General features: G+C 39.3%; 1 protein-coding gene across 7 annotated transcripts in view; it reads right to left on the bottom strand.

The window, feature by feature from the left end:
- The window catches only part of SHISAL2A (shisa like 2A), a 75,144-nt gene that overhangs the window by 39,413 nt on the left and 19,230 nt on the right, over positions 1-16,501 (bottom strand). Inside the window, exons 3-5 of one of the 7 annotated variants that reach the window (XR_006103517.1) lie at positions 13,488-13,566; positions 9,134-9,194; positions 6,256-7,901 (exon numbers count right to left, since the gene is read on the bottom strand). Coding sequence is in view for 6 of the 7 variants with exons in the window: in XM_042463302.1 (XP_042319236.1) it covers positions 9,130-9,194 (65 nt within the window). In the remaining variant the exon portion in view is untranslated. Of the gene's footprint in view, positions 1-6,255; positions 9,195-13,487; positions 13,567-16,501 lie in introns of those variants that run through there. The other 6 variants (XM_042463305.1, XM_042463306.1, XM_042463302.1 and 3 more) reach the window with 6 other exon arrangements.

The following is a 16,501-nucleotide window of genomic DNA, read 5'->3' as shown; positions in this document are numbered from 1 at the left end:
CACTTACCTATCTGTCATCTGTCTGTCTGTCTATCCACTTACCTCTATCTATCATTCATTATTATCTCTCTCTCTCTCTCTCTCTATCTACTTACCTATCTATCTTTGTCATCTATCTATCTATCTATCTATCTATCTATCTACTGACCTATCTCTGTCATCTATCTATCTATCACTATTAGAGAGAGAGGATCCACAAACTTGCCTGGTGCTGGTGAGGGCTGAGCCTCCCAGATGCCCTCCTTTTCCAGGGCATGTCCTCCATTTCTCCCTCCTGTCCAGGAGGACTTCCAAATCGCCCTCCCTCTGCCTTCTTCTCCCACCAGCAGCTCTGCTCTTCATTAGAGGCTCCATTAGAGGACAAGAGAACAGAGCAAGGAGGGAAGTCTGTGTGTATCCCTTTAAGAAGTCTTCTCTCCCAGGGACAGCAAGGCCACTGTGAAATCAGATGCATCTGGACCCTTGCATTATCATACAGCAGCCATTACGTGTGAGCAGCCAAATCGCAAGGAAAAAGGGACAAGTGAATCCGGTAGTTTTGCAAATTTACTTATTTCCAGATTGACCTCATATTCACCCTGGATTCTCATCTGATTGGCTGCAGCATCATGTGGAAAGCAGCTGCAAATTGGTCCCTAAGTCCTGGATGACCTTCCATTGGCCCTACTTTAAACTTCCAATTTTGCCCCATGTGAAAATGACCTATGACTTGACCAAAGCTACCCAGTGGGTTTCCATGACTGAATGGGGATTTGAACCCTGGTTGCCAGAGTTGTGGTCCAAAGCTCAAACCATGCCAGCTCTCTGGGCCAATTTGATAGTCAGTTATTGTAGTAATCTGGTTTAATGCTGCTCAGAATGATGATCCATGGACCAGTGCCTATCCACAAGCCATAAACTGCTAATCCATGGTGAGTTTCCAGGGACAAAAATAAAAACAGCCAATGGGCACAAATATTGTACTGTTTCTGGCACATTGTGTTTGGGGGTGGGGGTGCTAGTCTCCCACATCAGATAGCTTAAGAAGCACTGGTCTAATGTTGCTGTTTTGTTCCTCAAAATAAATGCTTCATATCAAAACTATTTTAGTTTGTTGTTTGCACAGAGTATCACAGCACTCTACACATTGGAATGAACAGTTCCAGAAATAAAATGTAAGCAGAACTGTAAGTTGTACATTCTAGGAGACAGATTGTTCTGCACATGTAATGCAGTGACTGACAAACTAAATACACTGTAGACTTATTGACTTACTTTCCACTATCATTCAGAGGTGGGGGAGGACAGAAAAAGAAAGAAAGCAAGGGTGGGAGCTGATGAAGCAGTCTTATCTGCTCACCCCTTTTCTCTTGTTTTGCTGTTCATGAATGCTCTGTAAGGCAATTTAACAGCAGCTGCTGTTTACAGAATGCTGGATGAGATAGACCTTTGGTCTAATGCAGAATGGTTCTTCCTGTGCTCTGAAAGACTGCATCTTCATCAGCACAAGCAATCTTCAAGAATAGGTGCTAGCTGTACACCTTCCTGCTTTTGAAGAAGCTTGCAAGCTGCTACTGAGAACTACAATTAAAATACCAACATAAAATCTTGGATCTCTTCACTGTGCATCACTTATGCACATCTGCATGAAGCAACAACATTTAAAAGTATGTTTGTTGCTTGTTGTTAACTGTCCTTGAGTTGATTTTGACCCATGGTGACCCTATGGATGGGACATCTCCAAGAACCTCTGTCCTCCACTGTTCTGCTTAGTTCCTGCAAATTCATACCCATGACCTCCTTAATAGAATCCACCCATCTAGTTTGTCCTCTCTTTCTACTTCCCTCCACTATTCTTAGCATTAGTTTTTTCCAATGAGTCGTGCCTTCTCATGATGTGTCCAAAGTACGTCAGCCTTAGTTTTGTCATCTTGGCTTCCAGGGGGATTTCTGGCTTGATCTGTTCTAGGGCCCATTTGTTTGTCTTTCTGGCTCTCCTTGGAATCCTCAGCACTCTTCTCCAGCATCTTATCTCAAATGAATTGACTGTCTACCTATCTTCTTTCTTAATTGTCTCGCTCTTACATCCATACATGGTAATCAGGAATACGATGGCTTGTATGAGTCTAATTTTTGTGCTCAGTTATATATTTTTCATTTTAGAATCTTTTCTTTCCTATTCTTAATCTTAATTCCATACTCTTCATATTCTTAATCTTCTTCTGATTTCTGGCTGCAGTCCGCATTTCAATCAGTTTGATCCCAGGTACAAGAATTCTTTTACTATTTCTATTTCCTCGTTGTCTAGGTTGAATTTGTGTGGTCATTATTTTTGTTTTCTTTATGTTTAACAATAAGCCTGTCTTTGCACTTTCTTCCTTGATCTTTCCTAGTAGTTGTTCCAGGTTTTCTGCTAGTATTAGTGTCATCTGCGTATCTTAGGGCTCAACAGACAGCTCCTAAGGGGTGGCTCAGTGCCGCCCCTTTCCTCATCAGATCGGGGCTGCGACAACCACACACCAAGGCCCCAATCTGGCCTTTCCACGGTGCAAAAAGTGGCTCCTTTTCGCAACACGGAAAGGGCGCCCTAACTGCCATGGTGGCAGCTTTTTGGTGTTCCTTTGGTGCAGCAAGTTTAAACACAGTGTGGTTGGGTACAGGGTGTGACACCGGTATGGGGGTGGCTGGCATGTGTATTCACTTCCTCCCTAATGGCTGATAGTCTATTACTATCTTTTCCCTATCTGCTTTCTGTCAGAGTCAAGCTTGGCTAACTGCCCCCTTCACAGGCAGATGCTCAAAGCCAGAATAAGTTTTCCCTGAATTTCATCTTGGTGAGAAAACAGTACCTACTCCAGAAATGAGATGTATGTGCTTCCACAACAATGTCACCACTAAATCAGTGGATGGCTGTGCACACCCTTAAGTACCCAACCACTGAGTGCTAACTGAACTGGATTCCTTAGCCACATTTCTTCACTCAAACGGAACCCTTATGTCAAGGTAACTAGAAGCTACTGTTTACAAAGGAAGATTTCCCCCTTCTAGGCCCACTTGTCAATGCTGAGGTATGCTGGGTTTGTTTTACTTAAAAGAGACAATAACCACCACTGGAACTTCAGAAATAATGTCTTTAATGTATTCTGAAATGACCCTGTTAACAAAGGATTAGTGTTGCATATTATAGTGGTAGTATGGAAAAGCTGTCACACAGAGATGGCTGCCAGTAGAGATAAGACACAGGAAGAACAGAGTATTTTACAAACATCACAGGGTCCAAGTCATTAATCATGAGGATATGAATAATACATCTGGCCTAAGAAAGTTGTTCGCATCTTTTGCACCATTAGGAACAGACACAGTAATTCCAAGAATACAAAGATAATACAGATTTTGAGATTTCCACCAGAATGCACATTTTCTCAGCCTTCCTGAACTTTCCTTAAAGCATCAGGGTGCACTGCTTTTGCTCAGATGATAAATCTTTCCCAGCAATGGGGACAAAGGAGATCAGCTCAAAAAACTTGTGGGCAAACCATGCAGTTTCACACTTTTATTTATGATTATAGTTTTAAGTCACTTGCATAAACTCATTTCTGTAAGAGTTACATAAGCATAGGTGGACAAATAACAACTTTAAGATTTGTTGTCTCTTTTTGGTGTTGCTGTCTGTATGTTTTCTGACATAGGAATAGAAGGCCTTTAGGATATTTAAAAAAAAATATATCATTCTCATTTCTAATTTTTTTTTTATGACAAGAGTGAGTGCATGACTATATGAGAACTGAAAACATAATTTTCTGGGGAGGCATACCAGAAAGATTGCACTATTGGCTTCAAAAAGTCTGTAATATGGACACATTTTTTAAAAAAAAGAACTCCACCTTTAAAAATGCCTTCACTAGACAATCTCTGTTCCTTCAAATAGTCACACACCAGCTCCCATCAACCCAAGACAATGATAAGGGATGATGGGAATCAGAGCCCTATGACATCTGGAAGGGATGCTGTTTGCCCAGTCCATTCTAAGCAATGCAACTTCAAATTATATACTCTTTAAGTTTACCGGCTTTTATATACTCTTTAAGTTTACCAACTTTGTACAGCGCTGTGTATAATTACAGCGCTTTAGAAATAAAGTTTAATAATAATAATAATAATTATCTTTACATTAACTTAAATGTACTGGAATATAGAGTGAAAATTACAAAGAGAAATATGACAATATTAGGTGTTGAGAAATCATGAAAAGAGGTGACAGCTTATAAATGGAGATTCAGAGAGACCAGGGAGGTGGAGAAGCAAGAGGTAATAACAGATTGGAGGCAAGAGGCTCATGATGATGTGAGCAGAGGCAGAAAAAGAAGGGGCAGTTAAGAAATGTGGGGTCCAGAGAAAGAGAAATTCTAAAGAACTCCATCATTCTGCGCAGGTGTGGCTAGGAAAAGGGGAAAAGATGAACAAAAAGGGGGGTTCTGGGAAATCTGTACAGGTGAAAAATAGGAACACAACAATATGGAGCACAAGGGGAAGGAATGTCATAAAAAATGAACTGAAAACACTGAGTCCATACTGCACAACAAAATAATTTTCTGTGGATAATGTCATGATGTGGTTCACTTGCATTAGCATTAGTAGAAACAGAGAAGTGAGCCCTCAGACTCATACAAGTTGTACATCTGTACTCTACACAATATCCCTTTCCTGCTATGAAAATAGATTTGTAGAAGTGGGTTCCTGTCTGCTTACACTCATAAGAAATTAATTACTGCAAGCCTTGAAAAATACAAGTGTCACCTTGTAACATTGTAAACAAAGTCACTAATTATAATGTGTTACAAATAATAAATATTAGACTTTGATGCATAAGGCAGGAAGCTGTTACCAGAGTCTGCATAAATTCTTAAGAAGGCAAACTGGATGGGTAGAGGTGGTGGCCTGGACCCCAATTCATTTGGGGGAAAAGCCACACTTCAATTCAAAAGTGCAAACTGGAATTTCCTTTCAACCCCCCCCCCCCTTCTCCACAAGAAAAGGGTTTCCTTGATCATCGTCAGGGCTTAACTGTTTTACCTCCACTGAATAGAGAACTGGCAAATTGGCTGAGGCTGGTACATCCCCCATTTGGAGATACTGTACAGCTTCCAGAGATGTTAGGCAACCCTATCTGGATTTGAAAGAAGGCAAGTGTCTATACTTAATTGGGTTTGTTTCCATTGTCCTCTACTATCCAGTCATTATTAGTGCCTGAAGGGCATGTTCCCATTTGCCTTTTTTCACAAGCTTTGAACTCATCATTTTAAGCACGTTTTTGTTTTTTGAACCCTTCATAGAGCAACTGAGGTCATGTTTTGCCCCACCCAGAGGCACTCCCTTCACTTTAGGAGCCAGCCTAGGAAAGGTTAAATGCAGTCACACACACACACACACACACACACAGACAGAGAGAGAGAGAGAGAGAGACTCTGTGGGACCTGTTTGCCTGCCTTATGCTGCTCCAATATCCAGTCATCTAGACACCACATCTGAGGGTGAGAAAATATGTGTGTGTGTTTTAGTCTGTAGTCCCTTAAGCTTTACTACACACACCCCAACCCTCTTAGATTGATCTCTTTGACCTTGATAAACAGCTTGCAGTGAATATAGACTGTTCTGGCAGTTTCTGCTGCTATTTTTTCTGTCTTTTTAATAAAGAAATTATTGGCGGGTTACAGACCACCATAAAGTACGCGCTCCGTGTGTACTAGGGTTAGGAAAGGCCATATTAGGGTTAGGATGGGTCTTACCTTCCTCATGGCCCTTCTCCGTAGTACGCGCAGAGCGCGTCGTAAATGGCAGTGCCCATTCACATGGGCGCTGCCATTTTGAAGTCTTGGACGCATAGCGTCCAGATGTGTCGCGGTGGAAGTGACGCCGCGAGGGCACGCTTCACTCGTCGCGGCGCCACTTCCACGTTTTGAAAAGGAGCACCATTTCGGCGTTCCTTTTTCGCTGCACCAGGAAGCCTCGCGGTCTGGCCGCTGGGGCTTCCCTCCGCAGCGAATGGCGGCGGCGGGAGAACGGCCGCTTGAGGGCGGTCTGTAACCTGCCATTGTTTTTGCTGCAAAATCAGTTTTTCCTTCCCTTTTACTTGGTTTCTTCCCTTTTACTTCATTCTCACTTGGAGGCACTCTGGTTAATTGTCCATTATTAAACAATCAGCTTGTAAGGTCCTGGAAAGAGTTAGTGACTGGTTGAACCTCCCCTCCATGCAAAAAATTAAACAGTGCACTGCCCTTAACAAATTATAATAATAATCATTTATTTCTCAGCCAACTTCTCTATGGATTGAGGCATGGAACAACAGATTAAAACACAGCAACAAATAGACACATAACATAGTTAAAAACATGAACACTAATTTAAAATACACAATAAGTCAAAAGAGCATTAGCATCAGTTAAAAAAAAGCATACATATTAAAAACAATCAATTCATAATTTTAAAAGTCATGATTTAAACACCATTTAAATAGTCCTGGCAGAAGAGTTTGGCCTTCAATGTTGTTTTAAACTAAAATAGCATATCCAGCTGTCAAGTCTCTTCCAGCAGGTCATTCCATAATCTAGGAGTGGCTGAAGAAAAAGTCATCTGGTTAACAGTTGCCAGTCCTGATTGACCTTCAGAAGACCCAAATATGCATGGCAGATTATACAGAAGACAATCCCATAGACCCAAACCACATAGAGCTTTAACCACCATTTTGTATCTTGTTTGGAAGCTAATTGGCAGCCAGTGGAATAATATTTATACAGATGTAATATGATCACTCTTAGATGCACTAGAAACCAATCTGGCAGGCAAGTTTTGTACTAATTGGAATTTCCAAACTTGGAACAGAGGTAGCTCAATGTACAGCACACTGCAGAAGTCCAGCCTTGAGGTTATCAGCATGTGGACTATCATTTTGAGGATCTCCAGCTCAAGCATGATTAGCATGCTACATAAATATATAGAATTCTTAGTCCATTGCTTATTTAAGAACAAACTGAAAAGACCCTATTAATCCTCTAAATAGATTTCTTTTTATAATCACAAGAAGCTGAAGAACATCCTTGAACCATTAGCTGAAAAAAGATGTAAACTCTAAGATTATCTGAATTTTTGTTTTATCAAATCATTTTAATTCAATGACTTGCAAGTGCTAATTTGTACATTTCCATTTAGGGTTGTGTAACTAATAGATGTCTTCAATTTTGAAAACAATTCTTATTCTTGTTTATGGTGTTGTTTTGAATCACATCTTGTCATTTTTGTACTGAAATTTGAATTACCATATCTAACTTAAAAAGTATATACATATTTGTAGAAGTGATCAAATGGCCACGTTTCAGCCATGTGAAGTGAAAACATGAGTAAAATGCTAACAAGCAGCAACGGAGCACCATGTACATTCAACGAGCCACACACTGTTTGTTACAAGAGGTTGTACGCAGGTAATTCTAGGCAAATAGTGGGGCACAAAAGTTTACTTTCTTACAGAATGTTATGCAAAATTAAAATACACTATTTCATTCTTGGCACAAAAATCCTGGCATATATAGAAATCTGTATGAATGTGGGTTGTTTTTTTTTTAAAAAAACAGACCTTATTACAGTACTCATCTCTTTTTTAAACAACAGTTTTTTAGTTAATCTAAAATTCTTAGTTTGGATTTGTAAGACAATACTTGTATCTAAAAAGGGTCACTGCATCAGGTCCTATAATGCTACATCAATGGTTACGAACATTATTTTATATCCTTGTGTATATATACATACTGTATGTTTTGGCTAGCCCATAAGAACAGACTGTCATCACAGTGGCTGTAAAACGAATTTCAAAGAACTCTCAGGTTCTTGCACGGGATTCTCACTATCCACATTATAGTTCATACATTTATTTGTTTCTTTTTTTTAAAAAGTTTTATTAATTAAAAATTAGTACCATAAAACAAATAAAGACAAAAAACAAAACATGCATCACACGAAAACATAAATAACCTACGTACCTATGTACACTAAACACTAAACAAAAACTTACCTAACTTCCTCCGCTGTACTAACTGTTACGTGTTAAGAAAAATTAATAATTTTACATACTATTATTGTATTGTATCCGAATAGCCTAAGAAACTTACTCTTTGTTCATAAACACCTTACTGTCATACCCCTTCTAGTTTCCATAAATTAGATGTAAACTACCTCAGGATTCAACAATATACTACTACGTATCTGGACTTATCTGAAAACAGAAAACAGCAAACTCCAACTTCATTAAGCTGTCAAATTTAAGCCTGACGCACCCTACAACCTTTGAATCAGTTTTTAGTATCTATATCTATACATACCAGCCCCCCTTTATAGTATGTTATCTATGAAAAAACCTAAATAACCTACGTATGGGTCCCAGAAACAACTATATATGTGTATATATACTTATACACGCTAATACCTACACCTACATATATATATAACCAAACTCATAAAAAAATATGAATTTAACAAACCTAACTCCCCCATTAGAATGCACATTAATCAATAAATACAATACATCTATTTGGGTTATCTTCTTGTTGCATATAAGAGATCCATACCTTCCATTCCTTATGGAAATTCGTTAGTGTATCATATTTCATAAGGGAGGTTAATTTTTCCATTTCATACAGGTCTAACATTTTTATCTTCCATTCCTCTACAGAAGGAATCTCTTCAGACTTCCAATATTTGGCGTACACCATCCTAGCCGCGACTATTGCCAGGAATAGCACCTTACCGTTTGTCTTTTCCAAGTCAGCATTACTCACTATGTTCAGAAGATACATCAGAGGGTCCGGGCGTGTATTGAATTTTAATAGTTTTTTCATTTCCCCATGTATCGCTTTCCAAAATAAGTTTGCCTTTTCACACGTCCACCAACTATGCATGTAGGTGCCCAATTCCCTATGACATTTCCAACACAAGCCTTTTGTTCCTTTATACATTTTGGAGATTTTGTGTGGCGTCAAATACCACCTAAAAAGTGATTTATAACAGTTTTCCCTGACTTCTATGTTACTTGTGAATTTAATCCTTTTTCTCCATGTTTTTTCCCACTGTTCTAACAAAATATTACAATTCAAATCCATACATTTATTTGTTTCTGTATGGCTTTGGAAGCTGCTTTGCTGGTACCTCCTGAAGAATGCAATTCTCTTCTAAGGAAACAAACAGAGAGCACTGTTATGGACACATTTTCCAAGTCATCTGGCTAAAAAGAAATATGAAGCAAGTTTTCTCTACAGGAACACTCTAATGACTATAGCAAGGACTCTGAGGACATTCTGTATACAGATTTCTTTTTAAAAAAAAAAAATACTGACCGATAGTAATTCTATGGTGAAGCACAACATGTGATTAACACTATGCTGGAATAATGCAGGAAGACACCAAACAAAATGGGAAATACATAGAGCAGAATCATAAGAATGGTACGCTTCCACTTGCATCCTTCACATCACATTTTAACCTTTACTTCTGATTTAACTTCAGACAAAAAGGCTCCCAGAGTAGTTTGCAAATAGTTAACTTGACAGTTCTCTGCCCTTAGATTTACAATCACAGAAAGACACACCACACCATAGAAAGAAATGGCAGTGGGGAAGAGGCTTATACTGTATCAAGCAGATGCTAGCAACTCTTCTCTTCTATAGAGGGCAGAGCTGTGGTAGCTGGGATGGAGGGAGGACCTTTAACCAGCCTCTAGGGCCTATGCACAATTGAGCTGTGCCTGCCTATTCTTTGAGTTGTTTAAATCAACTGCTCTCTGTTGTATGTACCATCAACGTATAGACAGATAGAAGCTGAAGCAGGAAAATGCTCCCTGACACTCTGCTGAGCAGGATGGATCAATAGTGCCCTGGAATAGAACTGCAGCTTGGCTTGTATTTTAACAGCTAAAAATGAAAAACCTTGTGGAAGAGAACTAGGAACCATCACTATACTATAAAGTAGATTTATTTTGTCATTACTTTTATATCCTGCCTTTTCTCCAAATGAGCTCAAAGTGACATACATGACTCTTCTCTCTTCACTGTATCCTTATAAAGTAGATCAAGCTGAGAGGGAATGACAGGCTGAAGGCCAACAATGAATTTATTGCTCAATCAGGACTAGAAATTGGATCTCCCAATTCCTAGTGTGATACTCTAACTGATACACTTTACTTCACCTGTCTGCCAACAAAAATTTGGCATCATATGCCATAATCAGACCTGCCTCCTCCTCCACACAGATGCCCCTAACGGAATATGCCCGATGGCAGGAAGAACACTCCAGGCAGACGTAGACAGATTGCAGAGCCAGAAACACATCAGCACTGGACAGCACCAGAGTAAGGATTCTCCTGACACCAGCTGGGATCCTGATTTCGATGCCACTGAACAAGGCAAAGTTTGGGGGATGTTTCTTTTTGGAATTAGAGCTTCCTTAATCTCCCAGATAATATGGCCAGAATGTGGTTCACAATTCTGAAGTGTACAGAAATTATACACTGACTCCTTTCTGACCTCTATATTTTGTTATGTATTTTGGTCTCTGAAAATAAATGGCAAAAACCACCCAGTCCACTCTGTGTCATCCAAAGTAATGCAGACGCAAAATAATATATTCCATTTATTGTCTAGGACATGAAAAACAGGCTAGCTATAGATTTTTTTAAAGCCCCCTGGGGTTTGGATGTTTTCCTTTTACTCTAAATCCTTGCTGATCAGTTTTTGATTCCTTCTTTGAACTAACTCTCGCTGAGTGTGAAATCCTAAACTTTCACCACTATAAAAGCAATTCCCATCTATTCAAATGAATCTGTATTTATCTCATAGCTTCCCTCCAAACAATAAACCATCCTGCTGAATCACCTCCTCTATGATATTTCCCTGCCCCCCCCCCCAAAGCCCTTCTTATTTTCCCTGCCCCTCAAGCCGATCTTTGCTATGGTACACAATCAGGATTTAGGAAGCAGAACAATGCTAAACCTCTTAACTCAAACTTCATTCTAAGGGAATCCTATCTTCCTAACCCAAGAGGCCACAGGTCTGTTGCAAAAGAATAACTTTCATGAAAATGTTCCACTGTTGGTTTCCATAATGAGTTTTAATACTTCTAATGCCAATTGAGAAATTATCTAATTTGATATAAAGCAGGAGTGGGCAACACACTGCCCATAGGCCACATATTGCCTCCCTGCCTATTTTCTCAGCTCTCAGTGCCTTCTGCTGCTACTGCCAACAAACAAACAAACAAACAAACAAAAAACAGAGATGCATACCACTAAATTTAACACTGCTACAAAAAGATCAAATTTCCTCCTTTCCTTTTCTGCTGAAAGGGAAAAAAGCATTCTGTCTAATATGTCTGTGTTACAGGGGACACTTTCCTGCCCACAAAGTACAACCAGATGTAAAGTCAAAGGCTTTCATGGCCAGCATCCATAGTTTTTTGTGGGTTTTTTGGGCTATGTGGCCATGTTCCAGAAAAGTTCCTTCCTGACGTTTTGCCAGCATCTGTGGTTGACATCTCTGAAGACGTCAGCCACAGATGCTGCTGAAACGTCAGGAAGAAACTTTTCTGGAACATGGCCACATAGCCCAAAAAACCCACAAAAAACTACAACCAGATGCCTATGAGAAGCCCAAGGCCCTGGTCTTAGGTTGCTTACAGGCATACCTCAGAATAGTCAAATGTAGGACTGCTTTTCTTTCTGCTGCAGCCTGTGTTCAGATTCATCCCAGCTTTGCCGCTGAACACATACAGCTTATGGATCCATTCCCCACTGCTTCTTTCTGTTCAAATCTCCTTCTATAGTTGAAGCTATTTGCTTTGTTTTGAAGTACAAGCCATTGTTTTCTGACTAAAAGTCTGGTGTTTTATTTCTATTTATTTATTCCTATTGTGTATCTTCAGGTCATTCAGGGTTCTCTTGGCACAAATTGTTCTGATGGGTTTGCCTTTGCCTTCTTCTGAGGCAACTTGCCTAAGGACACCCAAGGAGAAAGAAAATACACTCATCCCTCTATATTTGCTGCTTTGATATGTGCGGATTTGATTATTCACAGATTTGATTAATATGTTCTCTCTAGGAATATCTAGGTCCTCCAGTGCAACTCTATGGTCAACTTTAACTAAAGGTTGCACTGTAGCACCTGGAGATTCCTAGAGAGAATACTCTACTATGGCTAGGAGTGCTTGGCACCAACTTCAGTTGATACATCAACTGTGCCCCTACCTGGACCAAAAGGACCTTGAAGCAGTGCTACATTCACTGGTAACCTCTCGTTTAGATTTCTGTAATGCGCTCTACTTGGGACTACCCTTGTACCAAGTTTGGAAGCTTCAATTGCTTCAAAATGCTGCAGCCAGATTGGTCACCAGTACACCTAGGTTTGACCATATAACACCAGTGTCGAAATCCCTTCACTGGCTGCCAATCAACTTCCAGGTACAGTACAAGGTGTTGGTTATTACCGTTAAAGCCCTACATGGCCTGGGCCCGAGTTACTTGCGGGAACACTTCTCCTTACATAATCTGCCCCACACACTCAGAACATCTGGGAAGAATTGATTGAAATATTATAACACTAGATTAACTACAACTTCCCATAGAGCATTCACTGCCGCGGCCCCTAAATTGTGGAATAGTCCTACCAGAAGAGATCCGTTTTATTACCTTAGATGCCTTTAAGAAGGCACTTAAGATAGATCTCTTCCGGCAGGCTTATTCACTTGATTCCATATAAGAGATTTGATGATCATTTGATGATTGGATATTTTAAAGAACTAATAGAAATGTTGTAATTCAGTATTAGTATTTTATAGATTGTCTCTCTGTACTTGTACTGTATTATTTTAATGATGTAATCCCGCTTCGATCCTTGGGTGAGGCGGGAAATATAAATTAAAAATATTATTATTATTATTATTAGGCATTTGTAGCTCCTCCAGTGCAGTTCTATGGTCAGTGTCTGTTGGACGTTGACCACAGAGTTGCACTGGAGGACCTAGAGATTCCTAGAGAGATGTAAAAACATGGTGTTTTTTGTTATTTGCGGTTTTTCCATATTCACGGGGGTCTTGTGCCCCTAACCCTAGCAAATATGGAGGGACAAGTGTAAATAAATAAAATAATAAATAAATAAATTGCCATAGTACCCTGTTCCACATTACAATATAGTGATAATAATACTGACTTAATATGCAGAATTGTTAAAAGGACTGTGCAGATGGAATATTACAAACACTCCAAATTAGAAGTAAGTGTTACAACCATTATCAGAAGTGGCAGGTATTAATCATTTCTACAGCAAAAGGTGCAGAATGGTTTGTAATCTTTCTTTTTCAATAGTTGAAGTCCCATAGATTCTCCCTCCTGACCATATAGAACCTGATCTAAAACAGAAATGGAGGCTTAGCTACAAAAGAGGAGAATAAGGGGATGTATAGAAAGAACACTGTACCTATTTGAAGAACTGGTATGTACATATCCTGTTCTGTACATCTTTCTTTAACATAAAGAACTCCTCCTAGTTTCTATATCTGAAAAACAAAACAAAAATAGTTTTCTAAGTCCAGTTGGTATAAACCAAACATTTTCCCATGACAGGCCCCAAATGATAGGTCTGGGGGGAGGAGTATTATTCTACTGTAGTAAAAATAACAGAGTCTTTTGACACCCTAATATTTTTATTTGGCATAAATTTCCATGAATTGCCACTGAAGCACATTTTAACAGATGCATGGAATTCTGCCTGAGATAGCAAACTGTTATACACATTTTTATATAACATAAATAAACCATGCCCAAGTGTCTATATAATGCTGATTTCATGAATTTGATGAGATGACCTGCAATTCCTAGAACCTTACATGCTAAAATATACGTTACCAGGCCTGAGGAAAAATACTCCAGTAGTTAGAGCAGTGGTGGAGAACCAGTTGTGTTCCAGATTTTGTTGACTCCAGCTCCCATTAGCCCCAAGTAGTATGGCCACTTGCCAGTGATTATGGGAGTTGTCACTCAGAAACTTCTGGAGGGGTTTGTGTTTACTCCACCAAGTTACTCAGTGGAAGGGCTGATTGAACCTATTTCTTTTCTAGTTCTCACGTCCAAGTTCCTGACATAAATGATAAGAAAGGATGATTTCCCATGAGTCCTCTTCTAGATTACTGAGTTCCTTCTATACCCCAAACACTGAGGTTTCTGACTCATACCTACCAGGCAGTTTCAAATGCTTGGCTATTTGTACTTAAGTAGATTATATTCATTCAAGGTGTCTACTCACAGATTAAATTAACATATACGTGATTGTGCTAAAGCAACCTTATCAATAAATCTTGAAGTAATAATTAAGAAGATGTCAGTTTAACTGCCAAGGTTGTACTGACACACAGAAATTTAGCAGAGTAGAGGTACAATCCTATATATACCAACATAGGAGTAAGTCCTACTTAACTGAGACCTCCTTCTGAGATGTATATAGCTTTTTAGTATAAATGAATTTCTAGCAAGATAAGGGATTAAAATAAATCCCTATTGATACATGTTTCAAACCAACTTAGTTAAGGTTGCCATAGTTACCAAATATGCATATGATCATTCTTAAATCATGCAGATGAAATTACAAATTATTTTATCTGAACAAAGCACCTTTAACTGACCCAGACAAGTTTGGTTGGCTTGAAAATTCTCGTAATTTTATCTTTGTTGACAACGTTTGCTCCCCCAACAACAGATATTAGTACCTTTATTTCCCTCCTATTTCTTGGTGGCAATCTTTATATTAATGATCAGGAATGTCTGTAGGGATCCTCTGTTCAAAGGAAGGATGCACAGGGAATTCTTGCAGATATAACTGAAACTTTTAAATTAAATTCACAAAAATCTAAAATTTAAAGGGGGCTAGCTCCTCCCTCCTTTTCCTAACAAGGTTCCTGTGCTTTTATATTTTAAAATACACATACATAGGTATATAAAAATAAAGGGGAGGATGTTGGCTGTAGTTCAGAGGAAGGAACTAGCAAAACCAGCTCTGGGTTTTCCGTGCCTAAGAAAATCCTATGAAATTCATGGAGTCATCATAAGTCAACAGACAACTTGAAGGCATGCACACACATATACACACACTGTCTTTATGAAACAGGAAAGGCTGGTACGTTAGGCAACAACAAAAAACATGAGAAAAAGAGGTTTTGAAATGCTGTCTTTCTTTCTTTCTTTCTTTCTTTCCAGCATATTTCAGTACTCCTTACCAGAGGGGCTCATATAATAGCACAGACTTGGATATTGGCTTCCTAACATATTCCTGGATCACTTTAGACTGAAATCCAAAGGATGAGGAATGGAGAAGGATCCACTCTGAGGTTAGGGCTTTTGCCCAAGGCATGCTGAAATCTTTCCAGCAGAGCAGAAGCCTTAGCATTCTCCCCTTTGTGAGGCTTGTTCTTCCCATGTTCCCTAGTTGTTAGACAAGGGGTGAACAACTCAAGAGGATATGAGGACCACCCTCACTGTTTTAAACTATTACCCATAGAAGATGGTGGTGATGGTGGGAACAATTACACACCTTTGAAGTGTATCTAAACCCTCGAATATGATAGGAATATGGTTGGATGTGAAAAGGCACTGGCTTAAACAGATGCAGAATCCCTTCCCTCCCATCCACCCACCATCACATTCCCATACCTGCCCCTTCCTGTAGTCAGACATCCAGCAAACGTTGACCATGGAATTGTATTGGAGGATGTACGAATGCTTGGAGAAGTATTTTTTTCTTGGAATCTCTAGGTCCTCTAGTGTGACTCTATGGTCAGCCTCTGGCAAAGTCATGCTGGAGGATCCAGAGATTCCTAGAAAGAACAATTTAATCAAATCTGTGAAAAATCAAACCCACAAATGTGGAAGGCCAACTGTATTTTAGTACTGATGTTGTAGCATTAACAAGGAATTAACAAAGGCATATAATGTTGAGATAGATAAATGGAGTAGAGAGAAAAAATGGCCCTGACTGATATGGGGGGAGGTTTGCCCTCCTTTCCCCCCCAGCCCAAATTACATTACAGATGGTTCGAATGTAGGTCTATAATTTTGGGAGACCAAAATGTGAATCCCCTTGGCCCAGGAAACCTACTGGGCGACCTTTGGCAAGTCACATCAGCCTCAGCATTAGGTAATGGCAAACCCCTTCTGAACAAATCTTGCTCCCCAAAATCCTGTGATATGTTCATCTTAAAGAGTCGGCAATAAATTTGAAATGCCTTGAAGGCATACAACTACAAAGACAAAGTAAGCTATCTAACTTTATGGTCTAATTATGCAAAGTGGATGATAAAAGGGGTGATTTTAAAACTGCAGTGAGTGTAACTGGTAAGATTAATAACTGCATTTTCTCCAAGAGTAATATTTATTTATTATGGAGGCAAGAAACATGCAAGGTAACAGCCTCAAACTAATACATGCATGTCTATACAGAAA

The sequence above is a fragment of the Sceloporus undulatus genome, chromosome 4 (genome assembly GCF_019175285.1).
Source record: "Sceloporus undulatus isolate JIND9_A2432 ecotype Alabama chromosome 4, SceUnd_v1.1, whole genome shotgun sequence".
In the NCBI taxonomy this organism is placed as follows: Eukaryota; Metazoa; Chordata; class Lepidosauria; order Squamata; family Phrynosomatidae; genus Sceloporus; species Sceloporus undulatus.
This window is presented reverse-complemented; position numbering and strand designations above follow the sequence as displayed.